Source organism: Sesamum indicum, linkage group LG5 (genome assembly GCF_026168435.1).
Source record: "Sesamum indicum cultivar Baizhima isolate 11 linkage group LG5, ASM2616843v1, whole genome shotgun sequence".
In the NCBI taxonomy this organism is placed as follows: Eukaryota; Viridiplantae; Streptophyta; class Magnoliopsida; order Lamiales; family Pedaliaceae; genus Sesamum; species Sesamum indicum.
Genome location: NC_142661.1, coordinates 2,711,779 through 2,726,947, shown reverse-complemented (window position 1 = coordinate 2,726,947; position 15,169 = coordinate 2,711,779). Strand labels below are relative to the sequence as shown.

At 35.1% G+C, this 15,169-nt stretch overlaps 2 protein-coding genes across 2 annotated transcripts; one reads left to right on the top strand and one right to left on the bottom strand.

The window, feature by feature from the left end:
• Positions 1–496: 496 nt before the first annotated feature.
• On the bottom strand, positions 497–5,619 carry LOC105162678 (transcription factor-like protein DPB). Its single transcript, XM_011080766.3, has 9 exons — positions 4,588–5,619; positions 3,822–3,901; positions 3,230–3,273; positions 2,776–2,838; positions 2,533–2,679; positions 2,310–2,378; positions 2,075–2,173; positions 1,171–1,241; positions 497–1,032 (listed from the first exon to the last, which is right to left on the bottom strand). The coding sequence occupies exons 1-9, from the start codon at positions 4,863–4,865 to the stop codon at positions 795–797; spliced, it is 1,089 nt and encodes a 362-aa protein (XP_011079068.2). The 5' UTR covers positions 4,866–5,619; the 3' UTR covers positions 497–794.
• A 3,402-nt stretch (positions 5,620–9,021) lies between these two features.
• Positions 9,022–15,028, top strand: LOC105162679 (transcription factor TGA2.2). The gene is made up of 10 exons (XM_011080767.3): positions 9,022–9,777; positions 11,284–11,387; positions 11,953–12,023; positions 12,123–12,320; positions 12,562–12,639; positions 12,719–12,778; positions 12,896–13,025; positions 13,268–13,539; positions 13,666–13,914; positions 14,315–15,028. Exons 1-10 carry the CDS (start codon positions 9,680–9,682, stop codon positions 14,459–14,461), a joined length of 1,407 nt encoding a protein of 468 aa, XP_011079069.1. The 5' UTR covers positions 9,022–9,679; the 3' UTR covers positions 14,462–15,028.
• Positions 15,029–15,169: the final 141 nt, after the last annotated feature.

Genomic DNA, 15,169 nt, shown 5'->3' with positions numbered 1-15,169 from the left:
TGTAAAATTAATCAGTACAACAACTTTAGTTGACTACAAAACCTTAAAAAGTGGATCTTTGCATGGAAAAAATCTAGAAAGAGTGTTTGTCGGACCAACATGGACCATACCAGCTGACTAACGGCACGTGATGTGTCACGTGCCGTTTCCGTCAGTTTTTAACGGTGTGGGACTAAAAGTGTTAAAAAATTAGGGTTTTTGGACTACAAGTGTTGAGCACCTAAAGTGCGAGATCAAAAGTGAGAATGGCCCTATTTAGTGGGACCAAAAGTGAAATTTTTTGCCCTACGAAATGTTAAGACTGTAAGATCACTCATTATAGTAATGACTTCATCATGGTGTATACACAATATTCTCTGGAAGCAATGGTTAACAATTGGAGAAGCAGATCTGGGAGCTGCATCTTATTGTGCTTGTACAAGTAAAATAATTAACCAAAAACACGCCTCCTAAACGTCTCATTCAACAAGCAAGAAATGAACATTTCAAGTCAGAATTAACCAAAAAATTTGCATTCCTTGTGGTTCTTACAGTCCAAACATCATTTTCAACTGCGTACCGAGAAAATAACAAAATAACTAATGATACCTAGAACACATTGAGAAACAATAGAATGTGAGATCTAAACAAATACTCAACAGTTTCTGCAGTGATAAAGAACTCTTACCTTCCTATCCATCAGCCATACAAAATTCTTGAGGTAATGGAAGGCTACAAGCAGCCCACCAGCCACCATTTTTCATTTTTTACACAATATACAGATGTGATAAGATGACACTACTGATAGGTTCAAACTAATGTTCATGCTTAACACGTGCCTTTAATATTCCAGGAAGCGGGGGGGATGTCGGAGGTCTACCTGAAATGCTTGACCTTGAAGGATGAGGTATTTGAGGTTGGTACACATTGGCCATGCTGGAGCTCTCCCCTGCATTCTTAGCAGGGTTGTTCGCCACACCATCAATTTGTGGTTTTTCACAAAATTTCATTGCCTTGAGAACGTAATTGTCGTCGTGTAGCTCAAAAGGAGTGCTGCAAATGAGACAAAATAAATTGATCGTGTTAGAAAAAAACAAAAGAAACTTGTTCCAATGCTGATACTTTCTTTCTGATATCACATACTCAGTTGGTGAAGTACACTTAATTAGTACACTTGGATCATTCCCTTACCTATTGAAATCAAAATGCACCAGCTGCATATCTTCTGATATTTCCACCTCTACTGTGGCATGAGGACGAGTCTACAGTATCAAAGACACATCAATGAGAAGAGTATGAGGATTAATTTCATAAGCATATATAGAGGAAGTGCAAACACCAATCATCATAAAGTTTTCAAAAGAACACGAACACAATAATGAACTTAGTACAGACTCCTAGCATAGTTTCCTGAAAAGATTCCCCACTACAAGCACTAAATTGCAGCTAGGTCAAGCTTAGGTCTCAAAATGCTAGAACAACATTTAAAATTTAAATCAACAAGATCAAATAATTCCTTTTTTTTCCTTGGACATCAACTTGAATTTAATTCCTCTTAACCTAATAGGAAAGGATCAGGGTTATTGTTCAAGCCATGCCCTTATAAATAACACTAATAACTGATTGATCTTTATGATTTTGTTTGTTCATTTATCAACTATATGGTCTTAGTCGAATACGTGCTCATAAAGATGACAAGACATAGCAATATCTGTTAGTTTGTTCACGTAGATGATAAGTATAATACAGCAATGTAATTTCATGTCGTGGAAATCTTAGTCCTTATATAAATTGGGAAGCTTCCATGCTTTCAAACGTCAAATCTCAACTTGGTTCTATTTTCTTGTTTTGTTAGTCAAGGGAACTCTTTTGTAACCTGTAAATCACGTACTCATACACTTTATCATGTGTGATCATGGTTTTGATTCATATTTCAAACCCCATACTGACAATTGTCACACTTACCAAGAGAGGAGCTGATCATGAATGTAAAAGTTCTATTTTGCAGCAAGAAGCAAAGGGTAGAAGGAGATTCATACATGTAAAAAGCATTAACTTTGGCAGCTCTTATTTGAAAATATTGCGAGAAGTGTACCTGAACCAAAATAAAAGGCAATGCAACTCCACCACTTGGGGCATTTCCTGAGCCATATAGTTGCTCGTTGCGCTTTATGAGGTTTTGGAGACCGACGTACTGCAGCAAAACATACGGCAGAAAGGTTAATCTGTTAGCTGAGTTACTATGACTGATAAACCTAGTTAGGAGCACATTGGGGGACCAACTTCCTGCCAAAATCAGAAATGCAGAATGTCCTCTCAAGAGTTCTTACTTGTTCTTCCAGCTCTTCCAGATAAGCTGCTTTCTTTTCAATGCGACTTTGAAGTCCAAGGCGTTCAGTCTGCAATCATTATATATATATATATATAAACCAAGACTGAATTAAGTAATGTAGGTCACCAACATTGACACATCAAGATACTTTCTATGTGATAGAAATAAAAATATATGAAGAAAGAAGAAACCATAGTAAAAGGGAGGTACAGAAATCTAACCTTTAGTTCTTCAATGTCATTCACACTAGTCCGAGGTAGACCCTTCCACTGTATTTCCTTCTTATCTTTAGAAATTATATCCATTGCCATTAGCACGTTCAGGGCATCATATACCCTCCGACGTATATTTTTCTCATCATATTGTTGCTGTCATATAAATTTGACAATCAAAATTATTGCTCGAATGCTAGGTTTCACAACTACTAACCATGCATTAGTATGATAACTGAAACTGCAATGAACCTGGTCTGGAGATGCAAGACTATTGTTAGGATCAGCAAATTCAGCAACAAGTTCATCAGCCACCTGGAAAGACATAATACATGTCAGATTTTAAATGATAGGTGTTAATTAGTGAAACTGGTACTAATAATGACTCCACTCCAATTATACAATACGGGGCACTGGAATTGGTACTAGGATGAGAAATGCGAAAGTAGTCAAGTGTCAAATGACTCAATTGTTCATGATATGTCACAGAATGGATGCATCATCTACATACAGGGAATGACCAAAAACTTCCACAATCCCTTCAATCCCCTTCCCCGCAACAACATACAAAAAGGAAAAGAAGGATAATGAAGCACGCACCATGTTTCAGGCAAACAGGAAAATAAAAGATGGTACTTCACAAAAAAGAATAAATAAATAAATAAGAAAAATGAAGTGACACAACATTATACTTTGGCAATCTAACCTCATTATATGTAGTTCTTCCTTTGCTTTCCACTTTCTCGCACACTATCCAGAAGAAGAAGAAAAAGTTAATCACTAAGTAACTAATCTAAAGGCACTACACTCGAGAGAAAAAAATTGCTTTTGTATCCTCGAACATCTAACCAAACTGAGTAATAGGCCTCTGGAGTTTAGAAAATTAAGCTAACCTTCCCCAGAGTTCAAGAGTACCCTACTAGAGAGTCCTTTTCTAAAGACCACGCATTCAAGATGTAACAATTTTTCTATACGGAGCTGCACAGAAACCATTTACAATATTTATACTAAATTACACAGTTCCTGCAACCCAATTTGCCAACAAAACACTGGCTACACCCCCATGTTAACTTTTCTTCATCTAATTTTTGTGCTCAAGAAAAGAAGAGGTTATCTGTGTCTCCTAATATAATTCAGGTTACAAAGACATCTCAAGAGAGGTCTGCTTAGAGATTTGATCAAATCTCAGCATATAATTAGCCTAGAGACTATCTCAAGAGCTTATACCTTAAACAGAAAATTGCTAAGACTTTCTTCTCAGAAAAGAACCAAAACAAGGAGAGATAAGAAACAAAAACCTTTCATGCTAAACTGACGAAGACCTCGACCACTCTTATCACCTCCAACTGCACGCTGGCCTCTCTTCTTCTTCCTGTTTCTGTTTAGATTATTATAAATCTATAATCAATTCAATTGCAGAGGAAGATGAAGAAACTTTCCATAGACAAGATTATACTTTGCACTCAGAACCTGTATCATTAAAAATAAAAGATGCACATGCATTACAATTACTTTTAGCTATCAAAGTATGAAGTTGTTGGTCGAACGAGACGTCTACTGACTACCAATGTCAACCATAAAATATCATAGCTCCTTTTAACATAATTTAGATGTTACAAATTAAATTATTGATGAAGTCATAGTAATACCACAACTCAACCAAGTGCACCTTCAACATACCAATAAGTCGGTTTAACAATGTATTATTCATATTACATGGAATTCACAACATGAACCTCCATTCATCTATACCTTGGAAATTATCTCTGTTAACCCTGAAATTGTTCTTTGTTAACCCATGATCTATAATATCAAGTTCCAATTTCCTCAGCTGTCATTGTTCACCTATATCCATCAGGTTTTAACAATGTCTTCCTTTTACTATGACTTGAACTTTAACAACTCGATCACATGAAGCCATCGGACTTAACAATCCCATCAAAAATCCAATGCGACCAACATAATTCAAGTGATTCTACAACCCATGATATTCTCTGTGGAACTTCAGTGATCAACAAATAGAACAAAACAAAAGTATTGATAGGAAAGAATCAGAAGGCTCACCCAGCAGTCCCTTGTGATCCTGCATCATCCCCGTGGATATCAAGATTGTTCAACCGGAGGAATGTGCTGTCACTGGCTGTAGCTGCCATTGCAGCCTCACTCCGACTGGAAGGGGATCCCACACTACCACTTGTCGACATAGATTGACCAGAAACAGTGGTACCCCATGACCTGGTGGCTCCTCCTCCACCTCCACTACCACCACTTTTAGAAATTGTTGATGGGTTCTTATCCCTATCTGCTTGATTACTATTATTATTACTACTATGATTCACCATTTCCTCGTAAAACCATAAAACTTTAAGAGAGACCCAAAAACAACTCACAAGTTCAGAGAATTGCAGCAATATCTGTGAAAACTAAAATCTTGTGAATTCAAGATAACCTAGACCAGGATTGAGCAAAATAAACTCTGGGTTTCAAAAGGAGTACTCTATAAGCACAGGATTTGCCAAAAGAATCACAAAAAGGGGAAACCTTGCAGATTCTAATAGATACCCAGTAAAAATATGGAGCAGGATGAGTGACCCAATACACAAATTCCCATCAAAAAAAGATTTCACCCCCACACCACACCAAGAACTCAACACAAACGAATATCATGAAAAATCCCAGGTCAAACCAATCCCAAAAGAAGAAAATTCTATAGTAGAAAATTCAGATTGCCCGGAGTAAAAAACCAGAAATTAATGGGATTCACAAATTACATTTGCGAAAACTGTAACTAGTATAGCAACCACAAGGGCATATGAGCTTTCAATACAGTATTCCAATGCTATTAACGATAATTTCCCTTTAATTAACATTAGAAAAAAAAAAAAAAAAAGCACCCAGATTAAAAAAAAAAAAAAGGCTTGTAATGCTCAGTTTCTTGTATTAATGGCAAAGCGAACGGAGAGGGAAAAGATGGGTCAACGGCGTTTAGGAGAAACCTGCAAATAGAGTGCGGTAAGAAACTGTGTTGAGAGAAGTATCAGAAAGGAGGGAAACAAAACACCCCCAATTCTCAAGAAGGGGTTTTGATTGGTTGATTAAAGTGACTATTATGGCCAAAAATTGCAATAATCTTTTGTTCTTTGTATGGTATGTGAGAAAATTCAAGTCAACCTTTTATAATAAATCTTATTATTATGATAATCCATATTTTTATATATAATATAATAAATATTTAAAAGAATAATTCTTTTATTTATTTGTAAGTTTATCTTTTTCATATTCAGCACATGCTATATGTAACATATTATTCACAATTTGATGTTGAAATATTTGTCATGCTTGATATAAATTATTTAATTTTTAATTGCGTATATAGATAATATATTGTATTTTATTCAAAAAATAATAATTATGAACAGTCAAAAAATGTTGATGATTTTTTTGAAAAATATAAATTAGTCCACATTTCAATTCCAAATTATGGTCTAAAGTAAATTTTTTGTTTTGGGTCAACTTACCTTTTCAAGTTTGAGAAATTTGCACTTTACCATATATGATCGACTTTTTGCTAATTGTTTTGCTGAAAAAATATCAAATGTTGTGCATGTATGAAAAATATCACATCACATAATCCTTAAATATCACATGTGCATTGTATGTGATCTTTTTTTATCAGAAAACTTAGTAAAAAAATAGTTATAAGTAGCAAATTACAAAATTTCATAAAGTGGAGATGGTAAGTTGACATACAAAAAACAGTTTAGATACCAAAGTATAAAAACGATCATAATTTGGATGGCAACTACTTGCCTCGCAGGGATTGGAAATGTTAATCGTAGCATTGCCGCTTTCTTATTTCCTTTTAGACTTTTGTAAAGCAATGGCCGCTGTCTCGTTGCCTTTGCGTCCCATTAAAGGGTTCGATCCCAGGATCATTTGGATTCCCGCATATGCCTCCCACTGTCGCCTTTATCCCAATTGGGTGGTTTTTCGTTTACAATCCTTACTTTCCTAGGGATCTTACAAAGGTGATCTCGACCATCACTTAAGGCCATTGTTTTATGAATATAAATAAAGATGACATTGGATCATCTTATACTAGATACGGTGGTACGCAACGCATGCGCACATAATTTTTAGTAATACCTTTTATTTTATTTAAACTCATAATTTGTTCCTTTATATTGAAAATTTGTCATTGTCTTACAACCTAACATACAAAAACTGTCTGGTCACTATTTTTAATGCATTAAAAATTGACACTTTTTACAATATATGTTATATATCGATAATGATTATTATAATACATGCAGAACAAATACTAACATGTTATTTCAATTTCAGTTAACAATAAGCTTAAACAAAATATTTTTGAATACATGTTATTGCATGGAATTAAATTTTCTAAAGGAACTTGATTGAGTGATTAATGCAACATGAGTTAGAAGTCGAAGGGTATTTTTTATATTAAAATAATTTGGTGTAGTGTTATCAAAACTACAGCTTTGAGCGGGATAAATGCATTTTTGGTCCTCAAATATAGTCACTAATGTGATTTTAATCCTCAAACAATTTAAGATTATAATTTTGATCCTCAAACTTTAACTTTTTTGTCACTTTTAGTCCTTCCATTATGAATAGATTAAGACATGATGAGTGGCATTATTGGATACTTTCTGAACTAATTTTGCAATGAAGTTATATAATCATTTGACAGATCTTTCCACAAAAGAGGTTGCACCAAACATGACAAGACAAAATATTAAACAAGTGATTCCAGCTCATGTTAGTGCATCTTGTCAATTTACGTTTCTATCCCTGCTCGTCTCAAATATTATTTTGAGTAATAAAATGAAATTCTATATAAATGGAAGATTATTTATTAAGAAAAATCATGTAAATTTTTTGTTTCTTGATATATTTTTTTTTTCTTTTCGTAATTTGTGGCTCTTCTTATGATCAGAGTGTTCTTTTTTTCTTGGATTTAAATGTAAAATGGGAGTTGGGGCAAAAAGGACAAAATGGTAATTGTCATGGGAGAAGCTTTTGATGTGTCAGCTTTCGTGGTAGGCGGCGGCGGAGAAAAGGAAAGATACTATGAGGGTAAAATAGACTTTGTCCCGGAATTATTTGTTACGTGATATTTACTTTTTTAATTAATAAATATAATATTTATTTTTTGATTGGATAAAAATATTCTTTCTATTTTGAATAATTATATTATTTTAAATATTAAATTATTTTTTAATTAATATTTTTAATAAGTGAAGAATCTCCATTAAAAGTGGAGTATAAAATAATATATATAGTAGATACACAATAAATAAAATATAACGAACAATTTACATATGCTTTTTAAAAGAAATTGATATATATATGTTTAGTCAAAAGTTAAATATTTTCCGAAAAATGAATAAATATATTTTATCATATTTATAAAGAAAATATGTTAAAAATTTGATCTTTAATTATTATTTTTATCTAAAAGAATAAATAGTTAATAACTCAATTTTATCACCAAATTAATAAAATCTTTTCATAAATTTTTTTTGTGTATTTATTTACTCATTTATTAGTTAACTTTGAGTTTGCAAAAAAAATAATGTTTGAACTTTTTAACTCACTAATTATATTTTACTTTATTACAAATAAAAAATATTTTTAATTAAATTTAAAAAATTATTAAAGAAAAGAAATTTTTTAAACTATATATATAATAAGTGCAATATTGTAAAAAATTCTCGAGGTGATAATTGTTACATGCTAAATAATTTAGAGGGGCAAAGTTTATTTTTACCCTTGCCATTATTGTGGTCAAGCAAATCTCTTAAATAGGCAAAAGCCCCCACAAAATATTCGAATTTGCAGGAATGCCCACAAGTTTCTTTTTTCTTTTTATTACGAAGGAAAATTTCTAACAGTTACAAAATAATGTGAAAGGAGCCAACCAATATGAATAAGTTTATGATTGTCGATCTCGATATTAAAATAAAGCAGATCATAGTTAAGAAAATCAAATACACAATCATAAATGTAGGCATCATATTGATGACATAGTGTTAAAAATCATGTTTTCTCATAAATTCAACAAATTTTTTAACATTCAACGTAAATTACTGTTTTTTCATTGTGAGATAAAAAAAGGAAAACTCTTTCTAAATGGTTAAAATGTTTGTTATCTTTTGAATGATTGTCAGAACCAAACCGCTAAAATTTCCAAGATGGAAATTTGAGGATAAATGTGGTGCAGAAACATATAAAAAGCGAAAAATGAGCGGTTTATGATGTTCATATAACAAATATAAAAGGTTAAAATTTTAAAATACCTAAACTTCATGTACTGAAGTGAAATTCTCATAAATGCAGGGGGTTACGCCATAATATTGATTAGTATATAGTACAAGAGTTAGCACACCAAGCAATAGAAAAATGGGGAAAGCTTTGAGAAGTGGAATGCCTGGGATGAGAATGACGCATTTCTTGGAACAATCTGAACGTCATTCTCTCTCTCTCTCTTTCTCTCTCCTCTCCTCCCCTCCCATAAGCACATTATTATAAACAAATGCTGAAATGGTTAAACAAATAAGCTTAAAACCTCAACTGGGTCCCTTGGTTTTGGTGCTGAAACAGAGTACTCTTGATTGGGGGGAACTTTCTAGATGAAATCATAATATAAGATTATTGCACCTCTAATGGGTCATTAATTGACTACTTAAAAGTCAAAAAGATCCAATCTTTATGTCGTTTACATTCAAAATTCAGGTTTTCTTGAGCTTTTGACTAAATTTCAGCAACTGGGTTTTGCTCGGTGGTTTGAGGAGTCTGATATATTTGTTAGGTCTTGGGTCCTTTTCTTCCCTCCCTTTCCTCAACCATATTCTGGAGGTGTTTGTCAAAAAGATTGTTTTTTGGTAAATGATATCGGTTGGTGTAACGTGTTTGATTTGTATTTGAACTGGGATTTGGAGTGTTTTTCTTTGTGTTATCTGAAGGTTTGATCTTTGCCGACGTTGACTTCATAGTTTATGAAGTTTCTGGGGAAAACGATTTCATTTTAGAATTTTTTTTCTTTGTTCCTTTGGCCCTTTGGGTGTGTGTGTGTCTAAACTTTTCCGGGTTTGGAAATATTGAGGTGGTGCTGTGGTGATGGTGGTTCATGGGTAGTAGAACAGCTAAAATTGGTGCTGATGATAATAGAAGAGTGACTTCTGGAATGCCAAGCTTCATTTCTCAGATACCGGTTTCCAATCCCATGTAATTTTCTCTGTCTTTGGTGATTGTCTGAAGTTGATTAAGAACTTTGAGTCCTTTCTCAATATTTCCTTGGTATTACGGTATTTTTTTAAAATTCTTCTTAAGTTAAAACGTAACGTTTTATCTTTTTCTCTACTGAGTGCAGTATTAGTTTTAGGTTTGTAGGAAGGTAGGTGAATATGCCATGTCTTACATGTCATCTTCAGCGTTAAAGACAAATTTTACGATATCTGTTTCACATAAGTTTTTGTGCTACTGTAGTGAAATAGTGCCATGAAAGTCACTACGGTGTTGGGTCAGACAAAGAAATAAGTAGGTACTAAAGGGTTGAATGCATTTAAGTGGAAAGTGATAATCAGGAAAGCTAAAAGGTTCTACTTCTATTACTTGTTTGTTATTAATGATATAATCGGTTAATGTAAGTTAAATATGCCAAAAATAAAGTACATGCTGGTTATTCACTCCCACCAAGTATCTGTTCGATGTAGTATTGGTGTACTGCTTCTTGGATTACTGGTCAATGAATACATTGCCGTTCAATTGATCTTTCGGTTATTTGTTTGCTTCTGCTAGAAGCAGTGCTTGCCCTTGCTTGACTGAGTAATATTCTTATAATTGGCCATTTCTCCTTTCACTTGTACTTATCTACCCTTTAAGACCCTATTGTGGTTGTGAGTTTCTTCTGTAGTACAGAGAATGTGCTAGTCCAAAAAATCTACAGTTTTGTTGGTAAGATGAATAAATAAGTCCGGACTGGCGGGATGTTGACATGGTTTAGTTAGGAAATATCCGAGTTTGTTCTTACTTTATCAGCTCTCAGGTGTGCTAATTTGATCTGTTTGCCAAATTCTTAAAACAAAATTTCCCCGAAGTATGTTGTATTATATATCGAAAGGATTTGTTGAGGATTATTTATATGACTCTGTAATTGAAGTTGGCCTAAGTTCTTTAAATTATCCAAGTACAAGTTAAAAGTTTGAATATGGACTTTATAATAAGCATGTTTATCCAAACTGGTCTCGTCATTCAAATGAGCTGCCAAATTGCATGGAAAACGATTCTTGTTCTAGATTTATAATTTGTTTGAAAGTTTTGCTGACTGATATTAGCACTTGGTGCTAACTTGAAGTTCATACCGAGCTTTGTTCACAGTATGGGGCTGATGATACAACTTCGTGGGGCTGTAGATATTGTTTTGATTCTTACGGAAAAGAATAGAATTAACATCCTGATTGATTTCAGCAGAATCTGATTTGAATATCGGATAGGCATTTTACATGACAGATAGAGTTCTTTGTATGCTTTTTCCCTGTAACTTTGAAGTTTACATGATTATGCATTGTATTCCTAAGTTTGGAGAATATCCCGAAAAGTAAATAAGACTATGCCTTCCCTGCAAAACTAATTGTGGTGACATTCTTTTTCCTTCTTGAGTTGGTAAATGGTATCACCTAGATTAGTATTTTCATTTAATAGCTAATTGTTAGTGTGACTTGAAAATTGCAGGAGTAAAGAAGTAAATGCAACGCAATCATCTAGGATTTCTGATTTTGGGGTCCTGGAGCAGTATCTCGGATTTCGGGTGGGAGATGCTGCTAATGTCAGTCGAAGTAAGTTTCTAGGTCTTAATTCTGTTTGTGATTAATTGTTTTCATTGTATGCTTGGTATTATGTCCATCAAACTCAAGCTTCATCAAGTTGCAAATTAAATTTTGAGGGACTTTGTTATCTGAGCTTTTCAAGATTTCCACACTCTAGGTATGCTGCCTTCCCGATTACATGAAATTGACTAAGCTTTTGTTCTATCTCTTGAAGTTCTAGATTCTCTCAGATTTAGTGGCAGTTAGCTGTTGTGTTTAGGATAATGAACATATAATATCAGACAGAAGTACTGAACAAGCCAAACTCACCTCTAATTGAAACACAGAAATACAATATGTTTTACATCTATGGTGGAGAAGTCGAAGCTTCTCAGGAAATAATGCTTGGGTTGAACAGTGAGTTTTATGAATTCTATTCTGCCTGTGCAGTCTGACCTATTATTAACATTTGTTGGTGTACAATGAGTAAAAATGCCTGCATTTTCCTTTTCAAACTGATATTCCATTATGTTCAGTAGCTCCTATTTCTTTTGGTACAATACCAAATCTCTATAAACAAGTTTGTTTAATGCAGACCCAGTGTTTGCTCCAACTGTGAATAGTCAAACAATGAGCACAGATCTCCAGTCTGGTGTATTCAATAAGGTAACTTTCACCTCTTTCAGCCATTTGTATCTGTGTTTCACTTTAGAAGATCCGGGATTGCTTGCATAGTTTTACATCTAACATCCATTGAATCTGCAGTCTCTTGCTGCAACCAATGGCAATATTTCTGCGGCTTTCTTGGGGTCCCAAGCAGTACAATTGCAAAAAGGATCTGATCTGAATGTTGTAATGGCAACTGGTGCTCAACATGAGAATTGGGGAGAGTCTAACATGGCAGATTCCAGTTCCCGTACAGATACTTCAACAGATGTGGACCCTGAAGACAAGAATCAAATGGTGATTGGTCTTTAAGCCCGTTCTCTGGTTGTGTAGGAATTTTTTTTAATTTTCTTTTTTCCCCATAGCTTGAACCCTATTTTAGGTCCTCCATCTTAGAAATTGAACCATGTCAATTTAGCTTATTCCACTCAGGAAGTATTCCAAGAAAGTCGCTAGCAAATAAAATTTATTGGTTTGTGTACGAATAAATTTCCTTCTGTTTCATTTATGCTTAGATGTTTTTGGGCTCCTTGTGCAGAACGAAATGGGTCAGTCTGCTGCTGTTACCGTCTCCGATTCAAGTGATAAATCAAAAGAAAAAACTCTAGATCAGAAGGTTACACCTTTTTACTAGTTGGTAATTCACTAAGTTCACATGCGGCTTTTTTATCCCTTTTTTATGATATGATTGTCAGACACTGCGGAGGCTTGCCCAAAATCGTGAAGCTGCTAGGAAAAGCAGACTGAGGAAGAAAGTAGGTTTTGGAGTTGATATTTAAGTTCTATATCTTTCTTGTTTGGTCTGCTAAGAAATGGTGGTGGTGTATTTATGGTAAGATAATTCTTAAACCGGCTTTGCACCGACTTTCCAGGCTTATGTCCAGCAGCTGGAGAATAGCCGTCTGAAGCTAACTCAGCTAGAGCAGGAACTGCAGCGGGCACGTCAGCAGGGAATATTCATTTCAAGCATTGGAGACCAATCTAATGCGGGGAGTGGCAATGGTGTGATATCTTTTAGGGCCTGCGCGTCATTGTTTAGTTGTATTAACTGATTAAAACTACGATGCATGTGATTCTGTTTTCTGATTTAAACTTTGATTCTTGAGCTATAATCAGATGGTGGACTCTTCTTTCCTCTTTTCTTTTTGTTGGGTGTGGGCTTGTTTAATACCCTGAATACCACTTGGGGAAAATAAAAAGGTTATCTTCATTTATTCAATTATATAAATGTCTTATTGTTACAGGGGCATTGGCTTTTGATGCGGAATATGCAAGGTGGATGGAAGAACAGAACAAAAGGATAAATGAGCTGAGAACAGCAGTGAATTCACATGCAAGCGACACAGAACTCCGCACTGTTGTGGATAACGTCACAACACAATTTAACGACATATTCAGGTTGAAGGGTAATGCAGCCAAGGCTGATGTATTTCACATCTTATCGGGAATGTGGAAAACACCAGCAGAAAGGTGTTTTATGTGGATTGGTGGTTTCCGTCCATCTGAACTTCTCAAGGTGTGTCCCCTTCAGTACAGGTCGCTCTATTCTATCAGTTTGGTTCTATTTATTCTGTTCCGAGCAAAGATAGTAGTTATTTATTTCTTATCTCTCTCTCTTACTGGAATTTTGAGGGCTTTGCAGCTTCTTGTGAACCAACTGGAGCCTCTAACGGAGCAGCAGATGACAGCAATTTACAATTTGCAGCAATCATCACATCAAGCAGAAGATGCCCTTTCGCAAGGTATGGAAGCATTACAGCACTCTCTAGCTGAGACAATAGCCAACGGTTCTTCAGGACCTGAAAGCTCGTCGGGAAATGTTGCTAATTATATGGGTCAGATGGCAATGGCCATGGGGAAGTTGGGAACTCTTGAAGGTTTTCTGCGGCAGGTAATTGGTTGTCTTCATATAGTTATTGTTGCTTTTCTTTTGCTCTTACAGGTTGTGTTGTTCTTTTTCTATCTCAGCTAGTATACAGTAAGGGATAATTATAATGACTACCTCTGAGATTTAGCCATATTACAAAAATTCTATTGGTTTTGAAAAATTAAACCTTGCAGTCACCTTCCTGTTTTACATTACGAATTCCCCCTAAAGAGTTGGATGGCCGGGCAGAACTTGTGTGAGAAGGGATTTGTAATGTAAATATGAATGCACGGGTATTAGCAAAATTTATCAAAGATACGGACCACAAAGTGAAACCTTCTCACATCAAACTGTCTCAACATATACAAGAAAGCAGTGGTAGAATGAGTTTGCAAGACTGAAATTTCTTCTTGGGCAATGACAGGCTGACAACTTGCGGCAGCAGACGCTACAGCAGATGCATCGTACACTGACAACTAGACAATCAGCCCGTGCACTTCTCTTGATAAATGAATATTTTTCAAGGCTTCGAGCTCTCAGTTCTCTCTGGCTTGCAAGGCCACGAGAATGACTTGTTATCCGCTTGGCTCAGATGTACCCGGACCGGCACTAACGACTGAAAGGCCGCGAGAATGACTTGTTATCCGCTTGGCTCAGATGTATCCAGACCGGCACTAACGAGTGAAAACTGCTCCTGGAATGTAAGCCCACTAAGTAGGCCAGAACGAAGCTGGCAGCCATGGCCGACACTGATGTATGACTCTGGTTGTGAGAGTATAGCTTCCCTCGCCGTATACTGATTCTGGCACCGACTAAAATAGGAATCGATAATATGCATGCTCTTGATTTTATAGACAGGACGTAGGAAGGAAAGATAGATATGTGTAGAGGAAAGATGACTGGGATTTGAATGTTCTGCTGTAATATATGTATCCCTCGTGTGCTAGAGGTTTCTTCTAGTTTCTGGGAATCCCATGATTGTATTGTGAGAAACAGAACTATGCCATGAAAACTGAGAAGAAGTTTTGTGGGTTGATGTATGTCTTGTCTTCCTTGGTTTAATCTGGGAAAGTTTGTAATAAGCTGACTTTGATGGTAGTGGAATCTTTCCGTTCAAACGATCGATGATTGGTCTGAATCTTTTGTCTGTATTTTCTTCACATGAACATTTTTGTCTGTATTTTGTTCATATGAACATGAGCCAAGGCCTGAACATTTTATCTTTTGCAGAGCAGAGGGCAGCACGATCCCGTACGTAGATAAGTGGTTTGAGATATAG